This window comes from Salvelinus namaycush, chromosome 31 (assembly GCF_016432855.1).
Source record: "Salvelinus namaycush isolate Seneca chromosome 31, SaNama_1.0, whole genome shotgun sequence".
NCBI lineage: Eukaryota > Metazoa > Chordata > Actinopteri > Salmoniformes > Salmonidae > Salvelinus > Salvelinus namaycush.
The window spans coordinates 24,680,305-24,707,358 of record NC_052337.1 but is presented as its reverse complement, the minus strand read 5'-3'; the positions used below and the strand labels follow the sequence as shown (position 1 = coordinate 24,707,358).

Sequence of the window (27,054 nt, the reverse complement as noted above, 5' to 3'; positions counted from 1 at the left end):
AACCCCTTACACCTACAAACCGCTACTCTTCAACACTCACTCACAGATCATGTCCAACCCCATTATACACACATTATACCACATCCTCCTACCTGTCCCCATTGAGTGTTCTCCCAGTAACACAGCTTGGTCAGTAATCCCTCCTGTGTGTAGAGTGGACCAGCTGAGTGTATTTGTCCTGAGGGATTATCACCCACTGCTGTCAGAGAGAGGAGCATTGTAAAGGTGGATTATTCTGGGTTAGGTTTACGAACAGGGATAGGCTGGGTTAGGGTTACTAACAGGGATAGGCTGGGTTAGGGTTACTAACATGGATAGGCTGGGTTAGGTTTACTAACAGGGATAGGCTGGGTTAGGTTTACTAACAGGGATAGGCTGGGTTAGGGTTACTAACAGGGATAGGCTGGGTTAGGTTTACTAACAGGGATAGGCTGGGTTAGGTTTACTAACAGGGATAGGCTGGGTTAGGGTTACTAACAGGGATAGGCTGGGTTAGGGTTACTAACAGGGATAGGCTGGGTTAGGTTTACTAACAGGGATAGGCTGGGTTAGGGTTACTAACAGGGATAGGCTGGGTTAGGGTTACTAACAGAGATAGGCTGGGTTAGGGTTACTAACAGGGATAGGCTGGGTTAGGGTTACTAACAGGGATAGGCTGGGTTAGGGTTACTAACAGGGATAGGCTGGGTTAGGGTTACTAACAGGGATAGGCTGGGTTAGGTTTACTAACAGGGATAGGCTGGGTTAGGTTTACTAACAGGGATAGGCTGGGTTAGGTTTACTAACAGGGATAGGCTGGGTTAGGGTTACTAACAGGGATAGGCTGGGTTAGGTTTACTAACAGGGATAGGCTGGGTTAGGGTTACTAACATGGATAGGCTGGGTTAGGTTTACTAACATGGATAGGCTGGGTTAGGGTTACTAACAGGGATAGGCTGGGTTAGGGTTACTAACAGGGATAGGCTGGGTTAGGGTTACTAACAGGGATAGGCTGGGTTAGGGTTACTAACAGGGATAGGCTGGGTTAGGTTTACTAACAGGGATAGGCTGGGTTAGGGTTACTAACAGGGATAGGCTGGGTTAGGGTTACTAACAGGGATAGGCTGGGTTAGGGTTACTAACAGGGATAGGCTGGGTTAGGGTTACTAACAGGGATAGGCTGGGTTAGGGTTACTAACAGGGATAGGCTGGATTAGACCCTAATGATGACCTCTTGACCTGTGGCTGTAGAGTCCAGTCTCCTTCTGGGGTGTCAAATGTATAACACTGTTCTAGTTTTGATTTAGGGTCAGAGTTTTTCATGGTCAGGTCACATGATCAAGACAACCTTGATAGGCCTTTAAATGAGATATTGGAGTCTATTGATTCATCTTTCTCTGTTAATCCTTATTATGTATGATGATAGACCCATTGACTCTAACCCTATGGAACATGTCCACCTGGCCCCTATGCATCAGTATAACAGGGATACAGTGCATATGGGAGCAGGGCTGGGGAGAAGCCTTCATGTTGTTGTAATTGGGTGTTGTTATAAGGATAAAACACTATCTACAACGTTTTGAGCACGTCAAGTGTTCACTGTGTGTTCCTGGGTGTGCGATGAGTGCCTTGTGTGTTTAGCCCTGTGTGTTCAACGCGTACATGTTGACTGACGTGGGTTCACAGTGGGTTTAAACCTTGCCCCCACCACCCCTCACACATACACACGCATGTGGAGATACTATTTCCTTGGTGGTCATGGATGCGGTGGTCTTCGAGACTCCTGTTCTGAAGCGTTCAGCCACAGTACTTACGCATGTCACTGCCCACCTTGTGCTCCTGAAAGGAAGGACAGATGTGTACGCTAATTGAGTGACAGCTTTACACAGAAACATGCAAACCTAAAATAAGCCCCTCTGTCCTCTGTGACTCACAGAACAATCCCAGGGACACTCAACACAAGGCCCTTTCTGCCTGGGTGAAATGTGTCTTTTCAAACCACATATCGATGATAGAGTTTCAATCTATCATCAGTCAAATTTACCTCAAACAAAACTGGTTGATAAAATGTTTTGGTCCAGTGGGTTCCATGATTTTACCTGTGTTAGTCTAAAGCATTACTATAGTCCACTCGCTCGCCCCTCTCTTTCTTTCTCTCTCTCTCTCTCTCTCTCTCTCTCTCTCTCTCTCTTTCTCTCTCTCTCTCTCTCTCTCTCTCTAACTCTCTCTAACTCTCTCTAACTCTCTAATTCTCTCACGCTCTCACTCTCTCTCACTCCCCCCCCCCCCCCCCCCTTCTCTCTGAGGCAAGGACACTCAGTGACAATGTGGAAGTGAGAGGAGAGGTGGCGTTAGCAGTTTGCTCATCAGGGTAGTATCTCCACTCCAATAACAATTACATCAAGTGGTGTGGTAAATGAGGTGGCCCATGGTTCAGTGACTGGGGCTAATCACTACAGTCTGCTAACTAGAACACAGTGATAATGATAGGCAGTAGGCAGAGGAGGATTCAGCTGCTGCTGGCAATGCTTGATTTAACACACAGTCCTCCTTCTGCACTGTTATCAGCAGATAGACAGAGAGTCTGCACCACACATATGAATGCACATTCACACATGCGAAAATGTGCACACACACTGAATACACGCACGCACGCACACTCAATCACATGTACACATAGCCTACACACATCTTCCAACAGCTTTCTTTTCGTGTAAGGAATAGATGGAACCATGCCCAGATGAAATGAAGGCTCTTTAACCTGTGCTCAACTCTGCCGTCCATGACGATACTGAGATGAGATCCAAACTTCTAGGCCAGGTTTAAAAACACACATACACTGATTCAACACTAAGTGGATAGATGGACTGAGGGAGACAGAGCATCTGTTTTACGGTATGTCTCTATTTCTCTGGCATCGTACCTCAGACAGAGAAGTGTCCGACTCAGTGTTCTTTGGGATGGAAACTGGCCTGTCATGAGGTGATCTATCAAAAGAAGCTATCCCGCTCTGTTATTACCTCGTCTATCATCAGAAAGACACTGCAAATCCTTGGACAAATGTATATGAACAGCCAGTGACATGTGAATCGTATTGGCCCTTAGACAGCTTGCCCAGGATCAGATTTGTTGCTGTATTTTTAATGGTCAGTGTTAGGATTAGGGTTGGAAGAGCTGATCTGGAATCAGGTTTGAAGGTCACAGAGTATGAGGAGGAGTCAGTGTTGGCTTCAGCCAGGCCTGAGCAGGTGCTATAGGGCTAGGTGACCAGCTGGTATTGGTAATGTCCGGGCTGGTCCATCGATGATATCAGGGCGGGCTGCTTTGGTCCACTGGGTCTTGGCCTGTGGTTCTGGACCAGCCTTTGTTCCTGCTGTCCTCTGGTCAGGAGCTCAGAACATTGTGAGCTGCATCGCTAAACTCCCTGTGTGAGCGTTTGGCTATGAAACTCTTTAATGGGCCCACTGTGTAAATATTAGCCATGGGTTGGCATTTTAAATCCATTTTAAATGTGAAGATGAACTTGCCCTTTGAAAAGTCACAATGGCTGAGTTCTAGATATGTCCTCTTGGAGTGGTGTGTGTAGATGTGGATGTATACTACTAAGTATACTACTAAGGTAGCTAGCATGTATTTGAGCACACTTGTAATGCTGCAGAAGGTGTGAATGTGAAACACTGTCTGTTAAGGTGGTATGTGTTCATTTGAGCTTGGTCCCTTACAGGTGGTATGTGTGAATCTGAGCTTGGTCCCCTTTAGGTGGTATGTGTGAATCTGAGCTTGGTCCCCTTGTTAAGGTGGTATGTGTTCATTTGAGCTTGGTCCCCTTTAGGTGGTACGTGTGAATCTGAGCTTGGTCCCCTTAAGGTGGTTTATGCGAATCTGAGCTTGGTTCCCTTAAGGTGGTATATGTGAATCTGAGCTTGGTCCCCTTAAAGTGGTATGTCTGAATCTGAGCTTGGTCCCCTTAAAGTGGTATGTCTGAATCTGAGCTTGGTCCTCTTAAGGTGGTTTGTGTGAATCTGAGCTTGGTTCCCTTAAGGTGGTATGTGTGAATCTGAGCTTGGTCCCCTTAAAGTGGTTTATGTGAATCTGAGCTTGGTCCCCTTAAGGTGGTTTATGCGAATCTGAGCTTGGTTCCCTTAAGGTGGTATATGTGAATCTGAGCTTGGTCCCCTTAAAGTGGTATGTCTGAATCTGAGCTTGGTCCCCTTAAAGTGGTATGTCTGAATCTGAGCTTGGTCCTCTTAAGGTGGTTTGTGTGAATCTGAGCTTGGTTCCCTTAAGGTGGTATGTGTGAATCTGAGCTTGGTCCCCTTAAAGTGGTTTATGTGAATCTGAGCTTGGTCCCCTTAAGGTGGTTTATGCGAATCTGAGCTTGGTTCCCTTAAGGTGGTATATGTGAATCTGAGCTTGGTCCCCTTAAAGTGGTATGTCTGAATCTGAGCTTGGTCCCCTTAAAGTGGTATGTCTGAATCTGAGCTTGGTCCTCTTAAGGTGGTTTGTGTGAATCTGAGCTTGGTTCCCTTAAGGTGGTATGTGTGAATCTGAGCTTGGTCCCCTTAAAGTGGTTTATGTGAATCTGAGCTTGGTCCCCTTAAAGTGGTATGTCTGAATCTGAGCTTGGTCCCCTTAAGGTGGTATGTGTGAATCTGAGCTTGGTCCTCTTAAGGTGGTTTATGTGAATCTGAGCTTGGTTCCCTTAAGGTGGTATGTGTGAATCTGAGCTTGGTCCTCTTAAGGTGGTTTGTGTGGATGTGTATGTATCCGTGGGGCTCTGGTTGTGGACTGATGGAGGAGGCTTTGACAGACACTTAGTGTCGAGGAGAGGGGGTCAGTAGAGGCGGGTTAGGGGGCCTAGAGGGGTGAGATTGAGGGGGCCAGGTGTTGTGGCTTGGTGCTGGCATGCCTGGCACTCAGTAGACGTTCTATGTTTAGCCCTTACATGATTTTACATGTGCTGGTTTTCCTGGGGCTGCTGGTGTTTGTTGAGGGGACAGAGTGGGGGAAAGACCACCCCCTCTCACACTCTCACTGGCATCTACCGGCCCCTCTGGTTCCACTGTACCCATGCTACATCTAAAACAAGCAGATGTCGTATCCCTTCATTTCCCAACCTTGAATACAACCAATACCTTGAATACAACAAATATCCAACAGAAGCACTTCGCCTACTTTTCTTCCATCTCCCCACAGAACACTATCACTCGCCTTAGTCAATTTCACCCAACTATGATTTGTGTGAGACCTCCCTACTGGATGACTTGTGGTGTGTGTGAATGCTGTGGAGCCTTGTCATGGGTGGGTGATTGATTCCAGACATTGTGGTTTTCTCTCTCACCACTGCCCCCTCCCTGCTATACTGGGTTCAGGGTTGGTTTGGCCCAGGGTAGGGTGGGTTGGAGTTCCCTGGGGTGCAGTAAAGTGATAGGGCGGTGCAGGGGTTCAAATCGCCCCCGGAGAGAGGGGTCAGATGTCAAAGCCTGTGAGGGGGGTCAGGGTCACCATAGTCAAACACGGGATGAGGTAGACCCTTCCTGTACAGATCACTGCTGCTTATACCATTACCGTATGTGTGTGTGTGAGTGTGAGTGTGTGTGTGTGCGCGCTCATGTCCGCATGCATGCGTGTGTGCAAGTTTGTGTTTAATGAGAGGGCTGGGCAGCTCTGTTTGCTCTAAGGTGAAGCCTCATCCATCCACCATATTAAACTTCACCTTCCTCCCCTCAGCAGCCCCGCCACCTACTCAGCAGCTCCTAAGATGGACGACCCCGGGGTCATACCCGTCACCTCACTCAGACACTGGCCAAATACTGAGGCCCTGGCTGAATAATGGTCTGTCAGTGACCTCTAACCCCTGGCCTGGCTCTTATGTCAGATCAATATTCTCCTGTCCTATGGGAGTGGATTGTCTGATAATGATAGGTAGCATCTAGCCATCTAGACAGGCATCTATTAGTGCTCCCAGCTCACGCTCCATCAATGTCTTTATCTGCTGTAGATCTAGGTGTCTGTGTTTCTATGACCTAGGCTAGGGCTATATGCTACACTTGCTAGTTTGGTCCAAGGTACTGAGTGTGCCATTCTATGTGGGGTTATTTTAACAAGGCTTGGAGCCTCTTGAGTTATGTGGCTTCTGAGATAGACAGAGAGCACACGGAGATCTGTGTGTGTGTGTGTACCCTGGGGTTTGAGCACATCACGCATGTAAAAAGAGGTAGAACATAGCATTGTCGTAAGTCAGTGTGATGGCAACCTGTGTTAGGGTCGGCCTTGAGACCAGAGGGTAATGGTATTGGCTGTCAGCCCCTGGTGTTAAGCAGTGAGTGACCGAGCCCCGCGGTGTGTGTGCGTGCGTGTGTGTTAAGTGACACTCACCACATGCTGCCTCTTTCACCCTTTGACCACCAGAATAGCATCATCATTCATTAACCTGTCCTGTACTGTGAGTTAACTTCTTATGTCATTCATGGAAAACAGCTGAGAATCACTGTTAACTTCTCTTTCTCTCTTTGTCGCTCTCATTAGCACACTGGTTCTTACTCTGGTTCTCACTCTGGTTCTCACTGTTTCACACTGGTTCTCACACTGGTTCTCACACTGGTTCACACTGGTTCTCACACTGGTTCTCACACTGGTTCACACTGGTTCTCACACTGGTTCTCACTCTGGTTCTCACTCTGATTCTCACTCTGATTCTCACTCTGGTTCTCACGCTGGTTCTCACTCTGGTTCTCACTCTGATTCTCACTCTGGTTCTCACTCTGGTTCTCACTCTGGTTCTCACACTGGTTCTCACTCTGGTTCTCACTCTGGTTCTCACTCTGGTTCTCACACTGGTTCACACTGGTTCTCACACTGGTTCTCACTCTGGTTCTCACTCTGATTCTCACTCTGATTCTCACTCTGGTTCTCACGCTGGTTCTCACTCTGGTTCTCACTCTGATTCTCACTCTGGTTCTCACTCTGGTTCTCACTCTGGTTCTCACTCTGGTTCTCACTCTGGTTCTCACTCTGGTTCTCACGTTGGTTCTCACTCTCATACTCTAAATACTCTGTCTCCTGCTTTTACTGACCGTAACACATTGTAATGTTCTTGCCATGTAGGACCTACCTCACACAAACAGCCATGTGTTTTCAATCTAAAATTCAATAACTTTCGTCCCTGTCTGAGCAGCTCAGACAAAACGTTTTGTTCTCAGGGAAATGTACCACAAAAAAGAGAAAAGTGTCTATTTTATAGTTTTCTCTTTTCTCATCTCTTTTTGCTGTCAACGCCCAGTCTGACTCTGAACCCTGGCAGACAGCTCTGTCCGTGTGTCTGCACAGATGTGTGTGATCATTGGAGGTAATGATGTCTGAACCATGGCTGGTGCTGGTGGTGTTGGTGGCACAGTGCTATTAGTGATCTGCCAGGTAGATGGAGGTCAGGCCTGGTGCCCCGAGGGAGAGGGGGAAACACCAGGCAGAGGGATAAATAGACTCCATATGGTGACATCAGTGCCCAGGGCCAAATGACCCGAGATGCATTAGCCTGTTAGCCACAGTGGTGTAATTACCTACCTAAAGAGCTCCCCCTAAGGTCAGGGACATGAACTACGGAGTGTGTGTGTGTGTGTGTGTGTGCGTGCGTGCGTGCGTGCGTGCGTGCGTGCGTGCGTGCGTGCGTGCGTGCGTGCGTGTAGACACATTGCTTTTAGCAATGTAAAAAAACAATGTCATTCTGTGAGAGACAGTGCAGTTGAAACCCGTAATGTTTGCCCGCACAACCGTTTAGTTTGTATTTAGTCGTTTGTTCCATTATGTGGCTTGGAACAGGTCAGCGGTTTCATGTGGTCTGTGGAGGGAAAGCGTCTCCTTTTTTCTCCTATTGTTATAAAACCATTGGAATTTGACCTCGCTCTGACACCACTGTAATCATGTATTATAGAAAACACCAGGAAGGCTTTCTCTCTCCCTCCTCCCCTCCTCTCATCCTCCCCTCCACTGAACCAGGGTGCAAACCATTCATTACCTGTGTTTGGTCACCAGAGAGAAAGAGAAGGGGGGAAAGAGAGGAGGAGAGGAGTGAAAAGAAGGATTATCGTTATGAGAGTGCTTTGTTAAGAGTGGTAGACCCTGAATCATGCATGAGCCTGTCTAAGTGGCTGTGAGTAATTCAGCCAATCAGGCGTCATTAATCCCAATGACGGATAGAGATAGGATTTGTGTGTCTTCATTTTTAAAACTCTATTGGCTCATCGCGTCACATGAATGAATTTAACAAATGAAGGTGTTGATTTCTTAATGACGTCATTAGTTTTTGAGTTGTCAGCCTCACAGCCAGAGTTCTTTATTTCCTTGTCTGCCACATTGATGTTCGTTGTGAGAGACTTTGAGTGAACTCACAAAATAACTCTGACAAAACCCTGATGCTGATTTCCCCATTGAGCTCTGTCATTGAGCATTGAGCATTGTGCATTGTGAAGCATTACTGTCGTCTGAAGACATTCACTTAAAGATTGAAAACTCACACTTGCGGTGATATTGAGTGTCAGACCGAGACATATGTTTTAGCATTATGGTTCAGGATTATGGCTCAGTGTGGATTGATATTTGGTACTATCAGTCACAAGGCTCTCTCAGGTGTCTCTAGGAGGGTCAGAGTAATCCTCTCTGTGGTCCCTGCTTAGCTCCCCTGACATAAATCCTCTGCTCATCACTTTCAGAATGGTGACCACCCACGCCTCTCAGTTTAACTCTCTTCTCTAATCCATGCTAATCTTTATGGCAGGTCCCAGGTCAGATTTGAGTGACAGGTGAGAGCAGCTAAAGGTACACACAGGTTGAAAGGTAGCATTACAAGCTTAGAGAGATGGACAGACCAAGCTGGCTATCCCACAATGCCGCTGGCTGAGGAAGTGATACAGTACTTGCTAGTGGCTCTCTGGGGTTTGGTTGCTCTCTGTCAGTTATGGTATCAGTGAAAGGCTCAGAAACTGAGGCTGATTGAGGCCATGCTTTGCTGCCTGGAGTCACAGCACTCAGCTGGAGCATGAAAAGTGGGCCTTTGAGAGAGAAAAGAAGGCTTCAGTTTCATGTTTGACCAGGCTATAATTAGAGTGAAAACAAGGCTTCAGTTTCATGTTTGACCAGGCTATAATTAGAGAACAATATGAGAATTTAGCTGACAAATCACACACAAAGACACAATCTCACACATACATGCAAGCACACACACACACACACACACACACACACACACACACACACACACACACACACACACACACACACACACACACACACACACACACACACACACAGACACAGACACAGACACAGACACAGACACACACAGACACACACAGACACACAGACACACACACACACACACATACACACACACACACACACACACACACACACACACACACACACACACACACACACACACACACACACACACACACACACACACACACACACACACACACACACACACACAGCCACACTCCCTCCTCTGTGGCCGCACCAAACCCAGTAGGAGAGTCACTAATCCTGCAGCACATTTGCAATCCGTATAAGGACAACCTGATACTCCCAGCAGGTCCCAGCCAACACACACCACCCTTTATACTCCTCACGCCTCTTAAAGCCTGGAAATGTACGTGTCAGTGGGAACAGCTGAACTGCCGTCCAACGCAACCTCCTCTCTCACCTGACCCTGAATCAGTTCTGAATGCTCCTCTCCCCCTGGAGAGGTTGTTAGGTGGGTGTAAGATCTGCTCCTGGGTCAGTGAATCTCAGTCCTTACATTGAGAAACCTCCCACAGAGCGCGAGTCAGTTCATCCGTATCGAATCATCACAGCACAGTATGCACAGTATCGGTTCCCAGCCTGTTCCCCTGGCCCCAGTGTGTCAATGAACAGAGGTGGAGTATTGAAGACATCCGCAGAATGTCAGTGATACCAAGCTCGGCCATTAGCGACTCTGAGATGCGCTGGCCAACCTAAACCAATCTGTCTCCAATAAACGCATCAGAAATGCAACCGTATATGGCCTATGGGAATATGTGTTTCGCATCACTCCCCAGGAATGAATACCTGGCATATCTGGCTGATGTCCTCCTTCCTCTGGAGGGTCGCTCGGTTTACCCTGAAGCTCCATGTGAATCTGGTTGGGGCTGTTTCTGGGGCCTTGAGAAACACACTTTTTTCCCAGCACTGAGAGAGATTCCACCGGGTCTCCTCCATCAGCATGTCATATTGGTCTAATGAAAATTTCCCTCTTTTGAGGGGATCCTCTTAAATCTGCCAAAGGCCCGTGCTAACCAGAGGATTTGGACTTTGGCGCTGGGGGACTTTAATTTCAGCACTCTCATAAGTCATCGCAGCCCAGCTCAAACATTGATATGTGGCTTATGACTGACTAGCAGTCTGTCGTAAGATACTTTTTGGCTGGTGGTAGAGGAGAGGTTTGAGCGCCCGCTCTAGAGCAGTGAGAGGATTGAGAATGAGATGGTGGGATCCTGTAAACAAAACTAGATAGTAGGACGTATATGTGTCTTCTGTAGATCAGTCTGCAGTGTCTCTGTCAGACACATCTGGTTACATTTTCTCTTGTCTAGGGCTCTAGTTCACATACTTTTAGTATGCATCTTATGATACTCCCCTTCTTGAAGACATCACTGATCTGACATGACTAGATACAGTAGATGAGAGTTACACAATGAAGCCCTTGCTTATACCTGCCCTATAGTGTTAGATCAGTGATGACGTCCAGAAAGGTAGAATCATGGAAATGCATGTTAGTATCAGTACTATTAGACGTTGTAGTCTTGAAGAATCTTACTCAGAACCTCTCTGCTTCCCTTTCAGGTTCTACCGGGGTGACTACCACATCGACGTGTGTATAAATGACTACCTGGACGTCTTCTGTCCCCACTACCTGGACTATGTCCCTGAAGAGCGGACAGAGCGCTACGTCCTCTACATGGTCAACTACGACGGCTACAGCTCCTGTGACCACACCGCCAAGGGCTTCAAACGCTGGGAGTGTAACAGGCCCCACTCCCCCAACGGACCCCTGAAGTTCTCCGAGAAGTTCCAGCTCTTCACCCCCTTCTCTCTGGGATTCGAGTTCCGCTCCGGCAGAGAGTACTACTACATCTGTGAGTAAATTAAATTTTTGACATCTTTATGGTAATTTAGCACATGCTTATGTTCAAATTAACCAAGTTAACAAAAGCATTCAGTATAAAGTATGTTCCATGCGGGAATCAAACCAACAGCTCTGCTGTTGCAAGCACCATGCCCCAACAAACTGAGTTAACACTGTTGTAACTACAGTACTATGATATGGGATACATGAATGCTTTGCTTAAAGGCAGAGAGAGAGACAGAGGGCTACCACAGTTATCCTGCATGGTATGGACATTTATGATATCAGTGGAGAGGTAACACAGTATTTTGTGAGCTCAGGCTACTTGGGCAGAACAGAACATACTTAGATGATTTAAGGGTATGATGTGAGAAAACATTATTTTGAGTCCATCCATGGAACTGACAACGGGGAAACAATAGCAAAGTAGAACTTTGTTTTGCAAGCCCTGGCAAAGAGGTTCAAACCTAAACATTTGCTGAGGGGAAAACATCTCCGTTCTCGTGGTCTCCCTCTGAAGAGTCTTTGTTACAAACTCGCCTCAGCTTTCTGCTGCTTGTGAGAAGGCCTCCTGAACACAAGCATCTGAAGCCATGTTTTTACAAGAGGAGTCGGAGCCCTACAGAGCAGAGAGCTGAGACTAAATAGGAGACAGCAAGGGGTGGCCTGCTAGGATACAGTATGTCTCCTTCCCCCTACAGAGATGGCTTCACTTAGGCCCACTCCTGAGTAGCATCAGCCCCGGCCTCAGCCGCACGCCTCAGACCCAAGCTGCCTGACGAATCGCCAGTCCTTAAAGACACATGATCTACTGATTTTCCTAATCTCCTAGGATGTTATTCTACTGGATTGAATATACAAAGGGTGGTGTGGGGCTTCTGTGTATATCGGTGAGTAGGTAATGGACTTTACCGTAGGATGTCTATCAGACTGTTTAATGTGCAAATAGGAGAGCCAAGATGTCTAAATAGCCATCAAGTATATATACAGTAGGGCTTTTACAGTGAAACTAAGGGAGAGAGAAAGAGAAAGAGAGACAGGGCACACGGCCTAAAGGCATTTCCCTCCTTGACAACAGTTAGAGATCAACTGTTAGACAGTTAGAGATTCACTCAAAAAAGAGACAGTTTTTCACCCAGAACATTGAGAGGAAGATGAAATAACAAACAGAGGTGTACGTAATCACACCCCGGGGAACATACTGAGGTGTACACTAATCTACTCCAACATCCTCTGAACTCTTGTCCCTCTATGTAGTTCCAGAAAAGCTGGATATCTCACAATAAACCATGTGATATTCGTTTCAGTATCACATTGCATGTGTCTGATCTGTCAAGTATAACAAAAGAGTTACATTATTAGATGATACTAGCACATGTTCTAACACTATTGGACAATGGAGCTGTGAACTTGCAACAAGTAAGTCAAACGTTTGGGAATTGATGTGTGCTGGTGTCAACAACTCAGCGCCAACAACAACAACAACAACAACAGGCCTTTCTGGGGAGTTTTCCTAGCCACCGTGCTTCTACACCTGCATTGCTTGCTGTTTGGGGTTTTAGGCTGGGTTTCTGTACAGCACTTTGAGATATCAGCTGATGTACGAAGGGCTATATAAATAAATTTGATTTGATTTGACAGACGCCCCTTGGTCCCCCCTGTGGATAGTTAACCCCCCAGGAGAAGAGAGGAACGGGTGGGTTAAATCAAATGGATGACACCTGCGGTTGGTTGGCTCTGGGTCTCCGTCCGTCTGGCAGACAGACGCCTGCAGGAAGCCATCAGGGGGATCAGAAGGGGTGGCCTGGGGGGTCAGAGTTCAGCCTGTCCTGATGTCTGGATGTGAACCCGGGCTTCTCCCAGGCTTAGGGCTGCATGTTTTTCTAATAGAGCCAATAGGGAAGTCTGATCCTAATCTCAGGGGATAGAAATCCAATTTTCTGGGGAGACAGTTGAGAGTCTGGCTCTCCCTGTGTGTCTAGGGATGACTGTCTGCTGTAAAGCCCTGGCTTCAAAAGCCCAGGTCCTACTCCGTAGATACAGTCTGAAGATCTACATAGATAATGAGATGAACCCTGTTCAGACTTAAGTTACACGGCATCTGAGCCCCTAGCTTTTGTCTGGTGTTGTGTATGTCTGTGTGTGTCTGGTGTTGCGTATGTCTGTGTGTGTCTGGTGTTGCGTATGTCTGTGTGTGTCTGGTGTTGTGTATGTCTGTGTATGTGTGTGTCTGGTGTTGCGTATGTCTGTGTGTGTCTGGTGTTGCGTATGTCTGTGTGTGTCTGGTGTTGCGTATGTCTGTGTGTGTCTGGTGTTGTGTATGTCTGTGTGTGTCTGGTGTTGTGTATGTCTGTGTGTGTCTGGTGTTGTGTATATCTGTGTGTGTCTGGTGTTGCGTATATCTGTGTGTGTCTGGTGTTGTATATATCTGTGTGTGTCTGGTGTTGTGTATATCTGTGTGTGTCTGGTGTTGCGTATGTCTGTGTGTGTCTGGTGTTGTGTATGTCTGTGTGTGTCTGGTGTTGTGTATGTCTGTGTGTGTCTGGTGTTGCGTATGTCTGTGCTACCGAGTGGTGCAGTGGTCTAAGGCACTGCATCTCAGTTCTAGAGGTGTCACTACAGACACCCTGGTTTGAATCCAGGCTGTATCACAACCGGCTGTGATTGGGAGTTCCATAGGATGGCGCACAATTGGCCTAGTGTTGTCTGGGTTTGGCTGGTGTAGGCCGTCATTGTAAATAAGAATGTGTTCTTAACTGACTTGCCTAGTTTAGTAAATGTTAAATGTAAAAATAAATGTGTGTGTGTGGGAGCATCTGCGACACGTTCATAGGATGGTGTGTGTTCATGAGAGGATGTTTTCTGAATTTGTACTTTATTTGTATACCATGAGTGTCTGCATGAGGTTTACTGTCCTCCAGTCCGTCTACTCTGCCCTGCTAGTTTCCTCTGCTGGGCCGCAAGGCATGACTAACCACAGATCCAGTATCACAGCGCGTGAGGCAGAGTCGTAGAAAAGCAGTTTATTGGCTGTGTGGTGTGTGTTGTGGAGCCCAGACTGTCTGTCTGTCTGTCTGTCTGTCTGTCTGTCTGTCTGTCTGTCTGTCTGTCTGTCTGTCTGTCTGTCTGTCTGTCTGTCTGTCTGTCTGTCTGTCTGTCTGTCTGTCTGTCTGTCTGTCTGTCTGTCTGTGAATGGAAAGGGAGATAGTGCAGTCTGGCCTGTGTGCCTGCCACTGTAGGGGTGTGAGGTAAGTTACACGATACTTGCTGACACAGACATAAGAGTCATGATTGACACCCCTGGCTGTTTTTTCCCCCAACACACTGCCAATATAACTCTCATCATCAAGTTTTAAAAACAATTTTTATCTTGTTTCATAGTCACGCTAAGTGCTTTGAAATGGGAAGCCCAGTCTTCCGCTGTGGAAATACTGACAAGGCTAGTTTTTATCTGGAATTTACTGCCAGTATCATTCACTGGGAAGATGTAGCAACGACCATGCCCCACCCACCTGAGGATCTGTCTTTTTCAGCCTATTTCCTGTGTTTGGGGGTGCAAAATCCACTTGTCACTTAAATATCGCTGGATTTATTGCTTTCATTTCACTCCTACAGCTCCTTCATACTCTTGCGTGTGCCTGTCGTTTATTTCCATTAACGTTACGACTGCGGAAATGTTTGTAATCACCTGCCAAACATACCGGTAATGGCTGAAATGGGCTCGAAGGAATACATAGTCTTCCGTTGCATTTATGAGAACAATAAAGCTTTGTCGGGGAGTTAATGCACCAACTTCCGAAAATTAACACTCAGATTATAGTGATATTATGTCTGATCCCGCAAACAATGTAAAGTATGTATAGATAGGTGTAACATGGAGCCAAGCGTGTTGATTTTTAATCAGAGGGTATCCTGCTATTGACACACTGTTATTAACACACATGAAACAGAACGTGACAACAACAGTAATTAATGAGGCAGTCTAGACAGTGCAGGTGAGTGCAGGTAGGGTAGACAGTGCAGGTGAGTACAGGTAGGGTAGACAGTGCAGGTGAGTGCAGGTAGGGTAGACAGAGCAGGTGAGTACAGGTAGGGTAGACAGAGCAGGTGAGTACAGGTACGGTAGACAGTGCAGGTGAGTACAGGTAGGATAGACAGTGCAGGTGAGTGCAGGTAGGGTAGACAGAGCAGGTGAGTACAGGTTGGGTAGACAGAGCAGGTGAGTGCAGGTAGGGTAGACAGAGCAGGTGAGTACAGGTACGGTAGACAGTGCAGGTGAGTACAGGTAGGGTAGACAGAGCAGGTAGTGTAGACAGAGCAGGTGAGTACAGGTAGGGTAGACAGTGCAGGTGAGTACAGGTAGGGTAGACAGAGCAGGTAGTGTAGACAGAGCAGGTGAGTACAGGTAGTGTAGACAGAACAGGTGAGTACAGGTAGGGTAGACAGTGCAGGTGAGTACAGGTAAGGTAGACAGAGCAGGTAGTGTAGACAGAGCAGGTGAGTAGAGGTAGTGTAGACAGAGCAGGTGAGTGTAGGTAGGGTAGACAGAGCAGGTAGTGTAGACAGAGCAGGTGAGTGCAGGTAGTGTAGACAGAGCAGGTAGTGTAGACAGAGCAGGTGAGTACAGGTAGGGTAGACAGTGCAGGTGAGTACAGGTAGGGTAGACAGAGCAGGTAGTGTAGACAGAGCAGGTGAGTACAGGTAGGGTATACAGAGCAGGTAGTGTAGACAGAGCAGGTGAGTACCGGTAGGGTAGACAGAGCAGGTAGTGTAGACAGAACAGGTGAGTACAGGTAGGGTAGACAGTGCAGGTGAGTACAGGTAGGGTAGACAGAGCAGGTAGTGTAGACAGAGCAGGTGAGTACAGGTAGGGTAGACAGTGCAGGTGAGTACAGGTAGGGTAACCAGAGCAGGTAGTGTAGACAGAGCAGGTGAGTACAGGTAGTGTAGACAGAGCAGGTGAGTACAGGTAGTGTAGACAGAGCAGGTGAGTGCAGGTAGGGTAGACAGAGCAGGTAGTGTAGACAGAGCAGGTGAGTACAGGTAGGGTAGACAGTGCAGGTGAGTACAGGTAGTGTAGACAGAACAGGTGAGTACAGGTAGTGTAGACAGAGCAGGTAGTGTAGACAGAGCAGGTGAGTAGAGGCAGTGTAGACAGAGCAGGTGAGTGCAGGTAGGGTAGACAGAGCAGGTAGTGTAGACAAAGCAGGTGAGTACAGGTAGTGTAGACAGAGCAGGTAGTGTAGACAGGGCAAGTGGGTACAGGTAGGGTAGACAGTGCAGGTGAGTACAGGTAGGGTAGACAGAGCAGGTAGTGTAGACAGAGCAGGTGAGTACAGGTAGGGTAGACAGAGCAGGTAGTGTAGACAGAGCAGGTGAGTACAGGTAGGGTAGACAGAGCGGGTGAGTACAGGTAGGGTAGACAGAGCAGGTAGTGTAGACAGAGCAGGTGAGTGCAGGTAGTGTAGACAGAGCAGGTAGTGTAGACAGAGCAGGTGAGTACAGGTAGGGTAGACAGTGCAGGTGAGTACAGGTAGGGTAGACAGAGCAGGTAGTGTAGACAGAGCAGGTGAGTACAGGTAGGGTATACAGAGCAGGTAGTGTAGACAGAGCAGGTGAGTACCGGTAGGGTAGACAGAGCAGGTAGTGTAGACAGAACAGGTGAGTACAGGTAGGGTAGACAGTGCAGGTGAGTACAGGTAGGGTAGACAGTGCAGGTGAGTACAGGTAGGGTAGACAGTGCAGGTGAGTGCAGGTAGGGTAGACAGAGCAGGTGAGTACAGGTAGGGTAGACAGAGCAGGTGAGTACAGGTACGGTAGACAGTGCAGGTGAGTACAGGTAGGATAGACAGTGCAGGTGAGTGCAGGTAGGGTAGACAGAGCAGGTGAGTACAGGTTGGGTAGACAGAGCAGGTGAGTGCAGGTAGGGTAGAGAGCAGGTGAGTACAGGTACGGTAGACAGTGCAGGTGAGTACAGGTAGGGTAGACAGAGCAGGTAGTGTAGACAGAGCAGGTGAGTACAGGTAGGGTAGACAGTGCAGGTGAGTACAGGTAGGGTAGACAGAGCAGGTAGTGTAGACAGAGCAGGTGAGTACAGGTAGTGTAGACAGAACAGGTGAGTACAGGTAGGGTAGACAGTGCAGGTGAGTACAGGTAAGGTAGACAGAGCAGGTAGTGTAGACAGAGCAGGTGAGTAGAGGTAGTGTAGACAGAGCAGGTGAGTGTAGGTAGGGTAGACAGAGCAGGTAGTGTAGACAGAGCAGGTGAGTGCAGGTAGTGTAGACAGAGCAGGTAGTGTAGACAGAGCAGGTGAGTACAGGTAGGGTAGACAGTGCAGGTGAGTACAGGTAGGGTAGACAGAGCAGGTAGTGTAGACAGAGCAGGTGAGTACAGGTAGGGTATACAGAGCAGGTAGTGTAGACAGAGCAGGTGAGTACCGGTAGGGTAGACAGAGCAGGTAGTGTAGACAGAACAGGTGAGTACAGGTAGGGTAGACAGTGCAGGTGAGTACAGGTAGGGTAGACAGAGCAGGTAGTGTAGACAGAGCAGGTGAGTACAGGTAGGGTAGACAGTGCAGGTGAGTACAGGTAGGGTAACCAGAGCAGGTAGTGTAGACAGAGCAGGTGAGTACAGGTAGTGTAGACAGAGCAGGTGAGTACAGGTAGTGTAGACAGAGCAGGTGAGTGCAGGTAGGGTAGACAGAGCAGGTAGTGTAGACAGAGCAGGTGAGTACAGGTAGGGTAGACAGTGCAGGTTAGTACAGGTAGTGTAGACAGAACAGGTGAGTACAGGTAGTGTAGACAGAGCAGGTAGTGTAGACAGAGCAGGTGAGTAGAGGCAGTGTAGACAGAGCAGGTGAGTGCAGGTAGGGTAGACAGAGCAGGTAGTGTAGACAAAGCAGGTGAGTACAGGTAGTGTAGACAGAGCAGGTAGTGTAGACAGGGCAAGTGGGTACAGGTAGGGTAGACAGTGCAGGTGAGTACAGGTAGGGTAGACAGAGCAGGTAGTGTAGACAGAGCAGGTGAGTACAGGTAGGGTAGACAGAGCAGGTAGTGTAGACAGAGCAGGTGAGTACAGGTAGGGTAGACAGAGCGGGTGAGTACAGGTAGGGTAGACAGAGCAGGTAGTGTAGACAGAGCAGGTGAGTGCAGGTAGTGTAGACAGAGGAGGTAGTGTAGACAGAGCAGGTGAGTACAGGTAGGGTAGACAGTGCAGGTGAGTACAGGTAGGGTAGACAGAGCAGGTAGTGTAGACAGAGCAGGTGAGTACAGGTAGGGTATACAGAGCAGGTAGTGTAGACAGAGCAGGTGAGTACCGGTAGGGTAGACAGAGCAGGTAGTGTAGACAGAACAGGTGAGTACAGGTAGGGTAGACAGTGCAGGTGAGTACAGGTAGGCTAGACAGAGCAGGTAGTGTAGACAGAGCAGGTGAGTACAGGTAGGGTAGACAGTGCAGGTGAGTACAGGTAGGGTAACCAGAGCAGGTAGTGTAGACAGAGCAGGTGTGTACAGGTAGTGTAGACAGAGCAGGTGAGTACAGGTAGTGTAGACAGAGCAGGTGAGTGCAGGTAGGGTAGACAGAGCAGGTAGTGTAGACAGAGCAGGTGAGTACAGGTAGGGTAGACAGTGCAGGTGAGTACAGGTAGTGTAGACAGAACAGGTGAGTACAGGTAGTGTAGACAGAGCAGGTAGTGTAGACAGAGCAGGTGAGTAGAGGCAGTGTAGACAGAGCAGGTGAGTGCAGGTAGGGTAGACAGAGCAGGTAGTGTAGACAAAGCAGGTGAGTACAGGTAGTGTAGACAGAGCAGGTAGTGTAGACAGGGCAAGTGGGTACAGGTAGGGTAGACAGTGCAGGTGAGTACAGGTAGGGTAGACAGAGCAGGTAGTGTAGACAGAGCAGGTGAGTACAGGTAGTGTAGACAGAGCAGGTGAGTACAGGTAGGGTAGACAGAGCAGGTAGTGTAGACAGAGCAGGTGAGTACAGGTAGTGTAGACAGAGCAGGTGAGTACAGGTAGTGTAGACAGAGCAGGTGAGTACAGGTAGTGTAGACAGAGCAGGTGAGTACAGGTAGGGTAGACAGAGCAGGTGAGTACAGGTAGTGTAGACAGAGCAGGTGAGTACAGGTAGGGTAGACAGAGCAGGTGAGTACAGGTAGGGTATACAGAGCAGGTAGTGTAGACAGAGCAGGTGAGTACCGGTAGGGTAGACAGAGCAGGTAGTGTAGACAGAACAGGTGAGTACAGGTAGGGTAGACAGTGCAGGTGAGTACAGGTAGGCTAGACAGAGCAGGTAGTGTAGACAGAGCAGGTGAGTACAGGTAGGGTAGACAGTGCAGGTGAGTACAGGTAGGGTAACCAGAGCAGGTAGTGTAGACAGAGCAGGTGTGTACAGGTAGTGTAGACAGAGCAGGTGAGTACAGGTAGTGTAGACAGAGCAGGTGAGTGCAGGTAGGGTAGACAGAGCAGGTAGTGTAGACAGAGCAGGTGAGTACAGGTAGGGTAGACAGTGCAGGTGAGTACAGGTAGTGTAGACAGAACAGGTGAGTACAGGTAGTGTAGACAGAGCAGGTAGTGTAGACAGAGCAGGTGAGTAGAGGCAGTGTAGACAGAGCAGGTGAGTGCAGGTAGTGTAGACAGAGCAGGTAGTGTAGACAGGGCAAGTGGGTACAGGTAGGGTAGACAGTGCAGGTGAGTACAGGTAGGGTAGACAGAGCAGGTAGTGTAGACAGAGCAGGTGAGTACAGGTAGTGTAGACAGAGCAGGTAGTGTAGACAAAGCAGGTGAGTACAGGTAGTGTAGACAGAGCAGGTAGTGTAGACAGGGCAAGTGGGTACAGGTAGGGTAGACAGTGCAGGTGAGTACAGGTAGGGTAGACAGAGCAGGTAGTGTAGACAGAGCAGGTGAGTACAGGTAGTGTAGACAGAGCAGGTGAGTACAGGTAGGGTAGACAGAGCAGGTAGTGTAGACAGAGCAGGTGAGTACAGGTAGTGTAGACAGAGCAGGTGAGTACAGGTAGTGTAGACAGAGCAGGTGAGTACAGGTAGTGTAGACAGAGCAGGTGAGTACAGGTAGGGTAGACAGAGCAGGTGAGTACAGGTAGTGTAGACAGAGCAGGTGAGTACAGGTAGGGTAGACAGAGCAGGTGAGTACAGGTAGTGTAGACAGAGCAGGTGAGTACAGGTAGGGTAGACAGAGCAGGTGAGTACAGGTAGGGTAGACAGAGTGGGTGAGTACAGGTAGGGTAGACAGAGCAGGTGAGTACAGGTAGTGTAGACAGAGCAGGTGAGTACAGGTAGGGTAGACAGTGCAGGTGAGTACAGGTAGTGTAGACAGAACAGGTGAGTACAGGTAGTGTAGACAGAGCAGGTAGTGTAGACAGAGCAGGTGAGTAGAGGCAGTGTAGACAGAGCAGGTGAGTGCAGGTAGGGTAGACAGAGCAGGTAGTGTAGACAAAGCAGGTGAGTACAGGTAGTGTAGACAGAGCAGGTAGTGTAGACAGGGCAAGTGGGTACAGGTAGGGTAGACAGTGCAGGTGAGTACAGGTAGGGTAGACAGAGCAGGTAGTGTAGACAGAGCAGGTGAGTACAGGTAGTGTAGACAGAGCAGGTGAGTACAGGTAGGGTAGACAGAGCAGGTAGTGTAGACAGAGCAGGTGAGTACAGGTAGTGTAGACAGAGCAGGTGAGTACAGGTAGTGTAGACAGAGCAGGTGAGTACAGGTAGTGTAGACAGAGCAGGTGAGTACAGGTAGTGTAGACAGAGCAGGTGAGTACAGGTAGGGTAGACAGAGCAGGTGAGTACAGGTAGTGTAGACAGAGCAGGTGAGTACAGGTAGGGTAGACAGAGCAGGTGAGTACAGGTAGTGTAGACAGAGCAGGTGAGTACAGGTAGGGTAGACAGAGCAGGTGAGTACAGGTAGGGTAGACAGAGCGGGTGAGTACAGGTAGGGTAGACAGAGCAGGTGAGTACAGGTAGTGTAGACAGAGCAGGTGAGTACAGGTAGGGTAGACAGAGCAGGTGTTTGGTGGTTGCAGCCCTGTTCAACCCCTTAATGTTAATGAAGTACCCCCTGTATATAGCCTAGTTACTGTTATTTTATTGTTGCTCATTAATTATTTGTTATTTCTCTATTTTCTTATTTTTTTACTTCAGTTTATTTGAGTAACATTCTTAACATGTATTTTTCTTAAAACAAATACAATTTTATTTGATTAGAATTTATGCATGCAAATACATTATTTATGCAAATGAGGCACATATAATTTTCTTTATTTTAACACAAAATATTTAAAAAATACCTGATACAATAAGACATTGTATATATATGAGTGCATTATAATATTTTTTTTTACAATAAATTGAATACCTGAATTCCCACCAAAATCCCTGAACTCATTATTTGTCCATACGAGTAAAATGTGATATGTGCTTTGTCAATATCTGATGGATTTTTTAAATTCTAAACGTTTGGAGTATCTTCATTCATTGTCCTGTTGTATTTTTTAGAATTGTTTTCAAAACCTTTTAACAATTTCGAAGACTGTTGCTTGAAGAAGAGAATCTCAGGATAGGGGATAGTCTATAGGACAAACTGCCTCTCGCTCTGTCTCTGTCACACACACACACACAGACACAGACACAGACACAGACACAGACACACACACACACACACACACACACACACACACACACACACACACACACACACACACACACACACACACACACACACACACACACACACACGATGGTGCCTTGAGGGGTTGGTGGGGGTTTATGACTAGATTAAGAGCAGCTTGAGACCCCAGGCAGGCCAGGAAATGATGTGGTCAGAACACAGAGGCCCACAGAGCACTGTCTGGGTGGGGTGGGAGAAGAACAGAGACATTCTATAGATTACAGTAATACAAGCACAGGTCAGAGTCTGTCAAACTAGCAACAATAACAAGATCTCAGTCACAACCTACTTTCCGTATAGAAGAGTGATAGGGACTTCAGAACTACTGCTTCTCAAGACATCACACAATATGAAACCGCCGCAGTCTAGTTTGGTGACTATGTCCTAGGTGACATTTTCTAGTTGTTGCAGGTCAGAAGTCGGAGCAGCCTGAGTTGAAGTGACTTGCCACCATTGAGATTTAGTGAAGCAGCTGTCCAGATATTCCAGTTATCCAGAGTTGACGTCTGTGTAGCAGGGCTGTGCTACTTTACTGCTAATAGAACCCAGTGGCAGGTGTTGATGGCCTCTGCAGCCAATCAAATACTTCATAGCAGATGTGGATGTTACTCGGGAGCACATGTTTTTGTTATTTGAAGCTAATGGAAGTGTTAGGTGCAGATGTTGCCCTCACTCAGTAGCCAATAGAAAGACGTGTCTCAGGCATTGATCGACAGACAGTATGCTACATTTATCACAGATTGCATCCATTGAGAACCTTTAAGTCAGTGGAATGTTCACCTTGTTTGGGGTGTGATAGCTCTCTGTTTGACGTATGTCTGTACAGAATAGCTCTCGGTTATTTGCTGTTAGCATTTAAGTACGTAAGCATTGTTCCTAACATAACTGAAATGTTTTCACAGCATCCACCGTTGCTGACAATGGAAGGAGAAGTTGCCTTCGACTGAAGGTGTTCGTCAGACCAGCAAGTAAGTGGATTTCTGAAAGAACATTCTATTTTCTATTTCTTTCAAACTGTGAAAATTTTTTTAATGCATTGTGTGAGAGTCGAATATCAATCTTGGGCTCGCTGTGAATGTTCACGTCCCACTCTTTCCTTTTGTTGCAGACAATTGTGTGAAAACTGTCAGTGTTCACGATCGGGTCTTTGACGTCAATGAGAGGGTGGACAATTCCCTAGAACCAAGAGGTTTGTAAGACTCTATAAACTGTGTGTAGGGGTACGTGCCTGCCTGCATGCTTGAGAGTGTCTGTGTACCCGGGTATGACAAATTATATTTCCTGATACAGAATTCCGAAGGGGCTCATATTTTCCCATTGTACCAACTGAATGGATAAGTCAGTCACATAGAAAGTTGATGGAATGACAAAGCCACCACTCCATTTCATACATTAATGTTTCAGTCGTTGCAGCTAAATGATGATATCTCTTGATGTCTCAGGGATTCTTATCTCCTCCTCTCTCCCTCCTTTCTTCCTTCATCTAGATGATACCAGTCACGAATCAGCCGAGCCGTCCCGAGGTGACGTCAACTCGGTGGGCCGGGTTCAGACCACCGGCCTGCTGGTCTCCTCTGCCCTGGTTCTCTTTGCAGCCATCTTGTCTTTATAGCGCCCAGCCTGAGGGTTTTAGACAGGGCGGAGTGGACTCGCCCTGACTGGACCATACAACCCCCAAGGTGCACTTTTTAAAAGACAGTCTGAGTGCCGGGGAGAGGTGGACTTCTAAGGGGGAAGACCTTTTTATAAACTTTGCTTTGGGGAGTTAAGATGCCAAAAGCCTTTTGGACTCTCATTTTGTCATTTTACTTTCCTGTAGATGTTAATATTTTAAGGTCATAGTATCCCAGTGAATTTGCTGTCCCCCCCACCTCTCTCTCTCTCTCTCTCTCTCTCTCTCTCTCTCTCTCTCTCTCTCTCTCTCTCTCTCTCTCTCTCTCTCTCTCTCTCTCTCTCTCTCTCTCTCGTTCACACGCACGCACGCACGCACGCACGCACGCACGCACGCACACACACACACACACACACACACACACACACACACACACACACACACACACACACACACACAATCACTCTCTCCTCTGTGGTTCCACCATATCTTTTGCAAGATGAAACAACGGAACAAGAACTACTAAAAATAACTTTTTTTCAAGCCCCCAAATGACTTTGATTGAGAATATGATGAAGTCTTACAGCGAATAACTATGATAATTTGAAGATGGCTTGTGACTGATCAGATCAGCCAATGGCAATGAAGCAAAGGAATACTGGCCAATCAAATGAGGACAAGGCATGCTGGCCAATCAATGGTGAAACAAGGATCCAGAGCCATGGTTGTTGCTTGGAGAAGTCCTTTTGCCAGGGGGAGGGGGCTCTTATTTTCTTGCCTTTGAAGAGTCCATTAGAAGTTCATGAGATGGGGGTTGGATTTGATGATTCAGAGACTGGGAGTGAACAATCTTAGCTGAACCGGAAAAAAAGAAGCACTCATGTTTAGCAATTTGTGTCCTTTTAGGGGAATTAGTGATCGATTCATGTATTTTTTAAATGAATCACGTAATTCAAATTTAGCAGCCAAAACGGGTGTATATTTGCGAGGAGCGTGGGAGTTGATATGGTATTTTGTCAGGCAAATGTATTTTCCTATTTATTGTTGAGTCCTTTTGCTCTTTCCCTTTTCTGATGACTGTCCTGGTTCAGTCACTGTAACTACAGCAGAGACAAGCCCAAAACATCCCACCACTTAAAAGCACCAGTCTCTCTTTTTATTTTGGAAATATTTTGGTTATATTTCATACACATGTAATATCTGGGCTTGGACTCAAAATGGAACTGGACTGTTTTTATCTAACAGAGTTCAGGGAAGAGGACATAGTTGGATGTTGTATCAGGGTGTAACAATGTGTGTTATAACTGTGTTTCTTCCCTGTAACAGTAAACACAAACTGTATGTGTTCTAACAAGTCAGCCCATATTACCATCCACTACTTCATTTCAACATTGTCATAACCTCTACAAAACTACAATTATGTACTGTACATAAACAAAATGTTCAGGGATGACTCTATAACTAGTACGATTAGTTTCAATTATGTTCTTAGTAATATTCTTGAGTTTTTCCCCAAGCAAACAGCAAAAACGTGATTGATATTGATAGGTTAGCGACCATTCAGTGATGATCAACCCACACGTCCCAACAGGTCCAACGCTTCTCCTAAAGTTGAAGGTAGGTTGTGGCAACGTTAGTTTCATCTGTAGCAGCTGCAGCTCTAGTGTGATTTAGCCGTGTCTTTGATGTCGTGCGGAGCGGTGTCCAAGCAGACCACATGCTGGGGGGCCATGCGCTAGTTATTTCTGGAATGAGAAAAATCGACCACCAGGAGGGAGAACGAGAGATGAGAGAGAGTGAGGAAGAGAGGTGTCCTATTCAGCCTCTGGATAGGTTCACTAGCAGAGAGAGAGAGGTGTCCTGTTCAGCCCAGAGGTAATTTTACCACCAGAGGACTGGAATGAGTAATGAGGAGAGAGAGAGGGCCAGCTGAGATCAATAGTGATGGGCTTCTCAAACACAGGAACACAGTAAATATTTCCCTCCACTGTCTGATACACAGTCTATTTAGTGTACTGACACCAACTCACGTCCTTTGTAAAAGGGGATGGACTATCACTGAGAAATACATTAGCCTCTGCCTCTGTTGGCTGCAAGTGTGGGATTCAGTTTGAACAAGTCTTTAAATAAGAAAAGCTGAAATTCATTGTGACTGACATCATTCACTTCAGCCAGTCAATGTTGGGAAACAAGGATCAGCTTGTCTCATGGATACTGTGTATCCAGCTGTAGTCTCATATAACGTAGTGTTAGAGCAGTGGATCTCACACCTCTTTGAAGGACAACCGCAGTTAACAAAGACACATTGTTAATGCTGTTAGTGAGAGAATAAAGTCAATGTTGGATATCAAAAACGGTTGATTACATTTGTTTAATATCTTTTAGTAGGAGAAACATGATCAATGTTACAGTCTATATATTTTGTGTAAGGTTTTCACATATCAATGTTATAGTGTGTGTGTGGAGGTTGAAGTGCCCAAGTTAAGGGCTCTACTATTGGAAGTGCACTATATCCATCCATGCTCGTCTCAAGAACCATACTGCACTCCCATCGCCCTTCTCTTTTGACCAGAGCTTAGTAGTATTTGCATCTGAAATGTGGTTTAGGCGCCTAATGTTTTGAGTCCCTGTACATGCTTAGTTTGTTTGTGGTCCCTCTTAATCTTCACTACAATGGTTTCAGAGGAAACTTCAGTAGTCAGCAGCACCATTTTGTTATCTGAATTCAGGAGATTTTGTAAAGCTTGTTAAGTGTTGGTTTTCTGTCCATATCTCAATGTCATGAATCAGTTAACTTGTGTAATTTTCCATTCAAAAGTTGATGTACAGTATGAGATGCAGTTGTGTTACAGGGTGAATTGAGTCTGTTAGGAGGAGCTCTTCACCTGGCACCTGTTACTGTAGCCATGTAGCCTGAACCTGACACCACTGTGCCCTCCTATGTCTTCTGTCCCTGTCCTCTGTCCCTGTTCTCTGTCCCTGTCCCCAGTGACTGTCTCTTATCCCAGCCCTATCGTCCTCACCTCCCCAGACTGTTGTAACCCCTCCCTCTCTCCCTGGTCCAACTCTCTTCACCAGAATGTTCTGCAAATGTACTGTATTTCATACGAAGGCCATTATTTGTAAATACACAAATGTGTTGGAGCAGCTATGACTAACTACAAAAAAAGATTTAATAAAAGTGATTTGTCATTGTTGTAATTATTGTGTCTCTCATTTGTATTATCTTTTCCTTTTTATGTAAATTGAATCACAACTGTTTTGTCTAATGGATGGAAAATCCAATAGATGCCAAGCTTTTGTTCATTGCTCTTTGACAAAAATTGAAGAGATGACAACAACTGTCAATTAGCAGTACGTGTTAGGCATACAAAGTTGTTTAATTACACGCCCTACTACTGAACAGCTGTCATTCTATTATCCGAAATGAATTCACAAATAGAAAAACAACACAACTTCAAACAATCATGCTTGAACCTGAAATGTGTTGAGTGATTTCCTAGGATCTCTGCCAAAAGCTGCTAGGCTTCGCTCTCATTACCCTTGCTTTCTCTCCGTGTTGTCTCTCACCCCCCCCCCCCCCCCCCCCCTCTCTCTCTCTCATGAGAGCAGACCGTGATTTTGACACTGAAGGCCTTTGCCAA

The 27,054-nt window shown here is 46.9% G+C and overlaps 1 protein-coding gene across 1 annotated transcript in view; it reads left to right on the top strand.

Annotated features, from left to right (window-relative positions):
• The window catches only part of LOC120025528 (ephrin-A5-like), a 56,791-nt gene extending 33,381 nt beyond the window's left edge, over window positions 1-23,410 (top strand). Inside the window, exons 2-5 of the mRNA XM_038970094.1 lie at window positions 10,840-11,132; window positions 22,701-22,766; window positions 22,907-22,987; window positions 23,286-23,410. Coding sequence (XP_038826022.1) covers window positions 10,840-11,132; window positions 22,701-22,766; window positions 22,907-22,987; window positions 23,286-23,410 — 565 coding nt within the window. The remainder of the gene's footprint in view (window positions 1-10,839; window positions 11,133-22,700; window positions 22,767-22,906; window positions 22,988-23,285) is intronic.
• The last annotated feature ends 3,644 nt before the right edge of the window (window positions 23,411-27,054 follow it).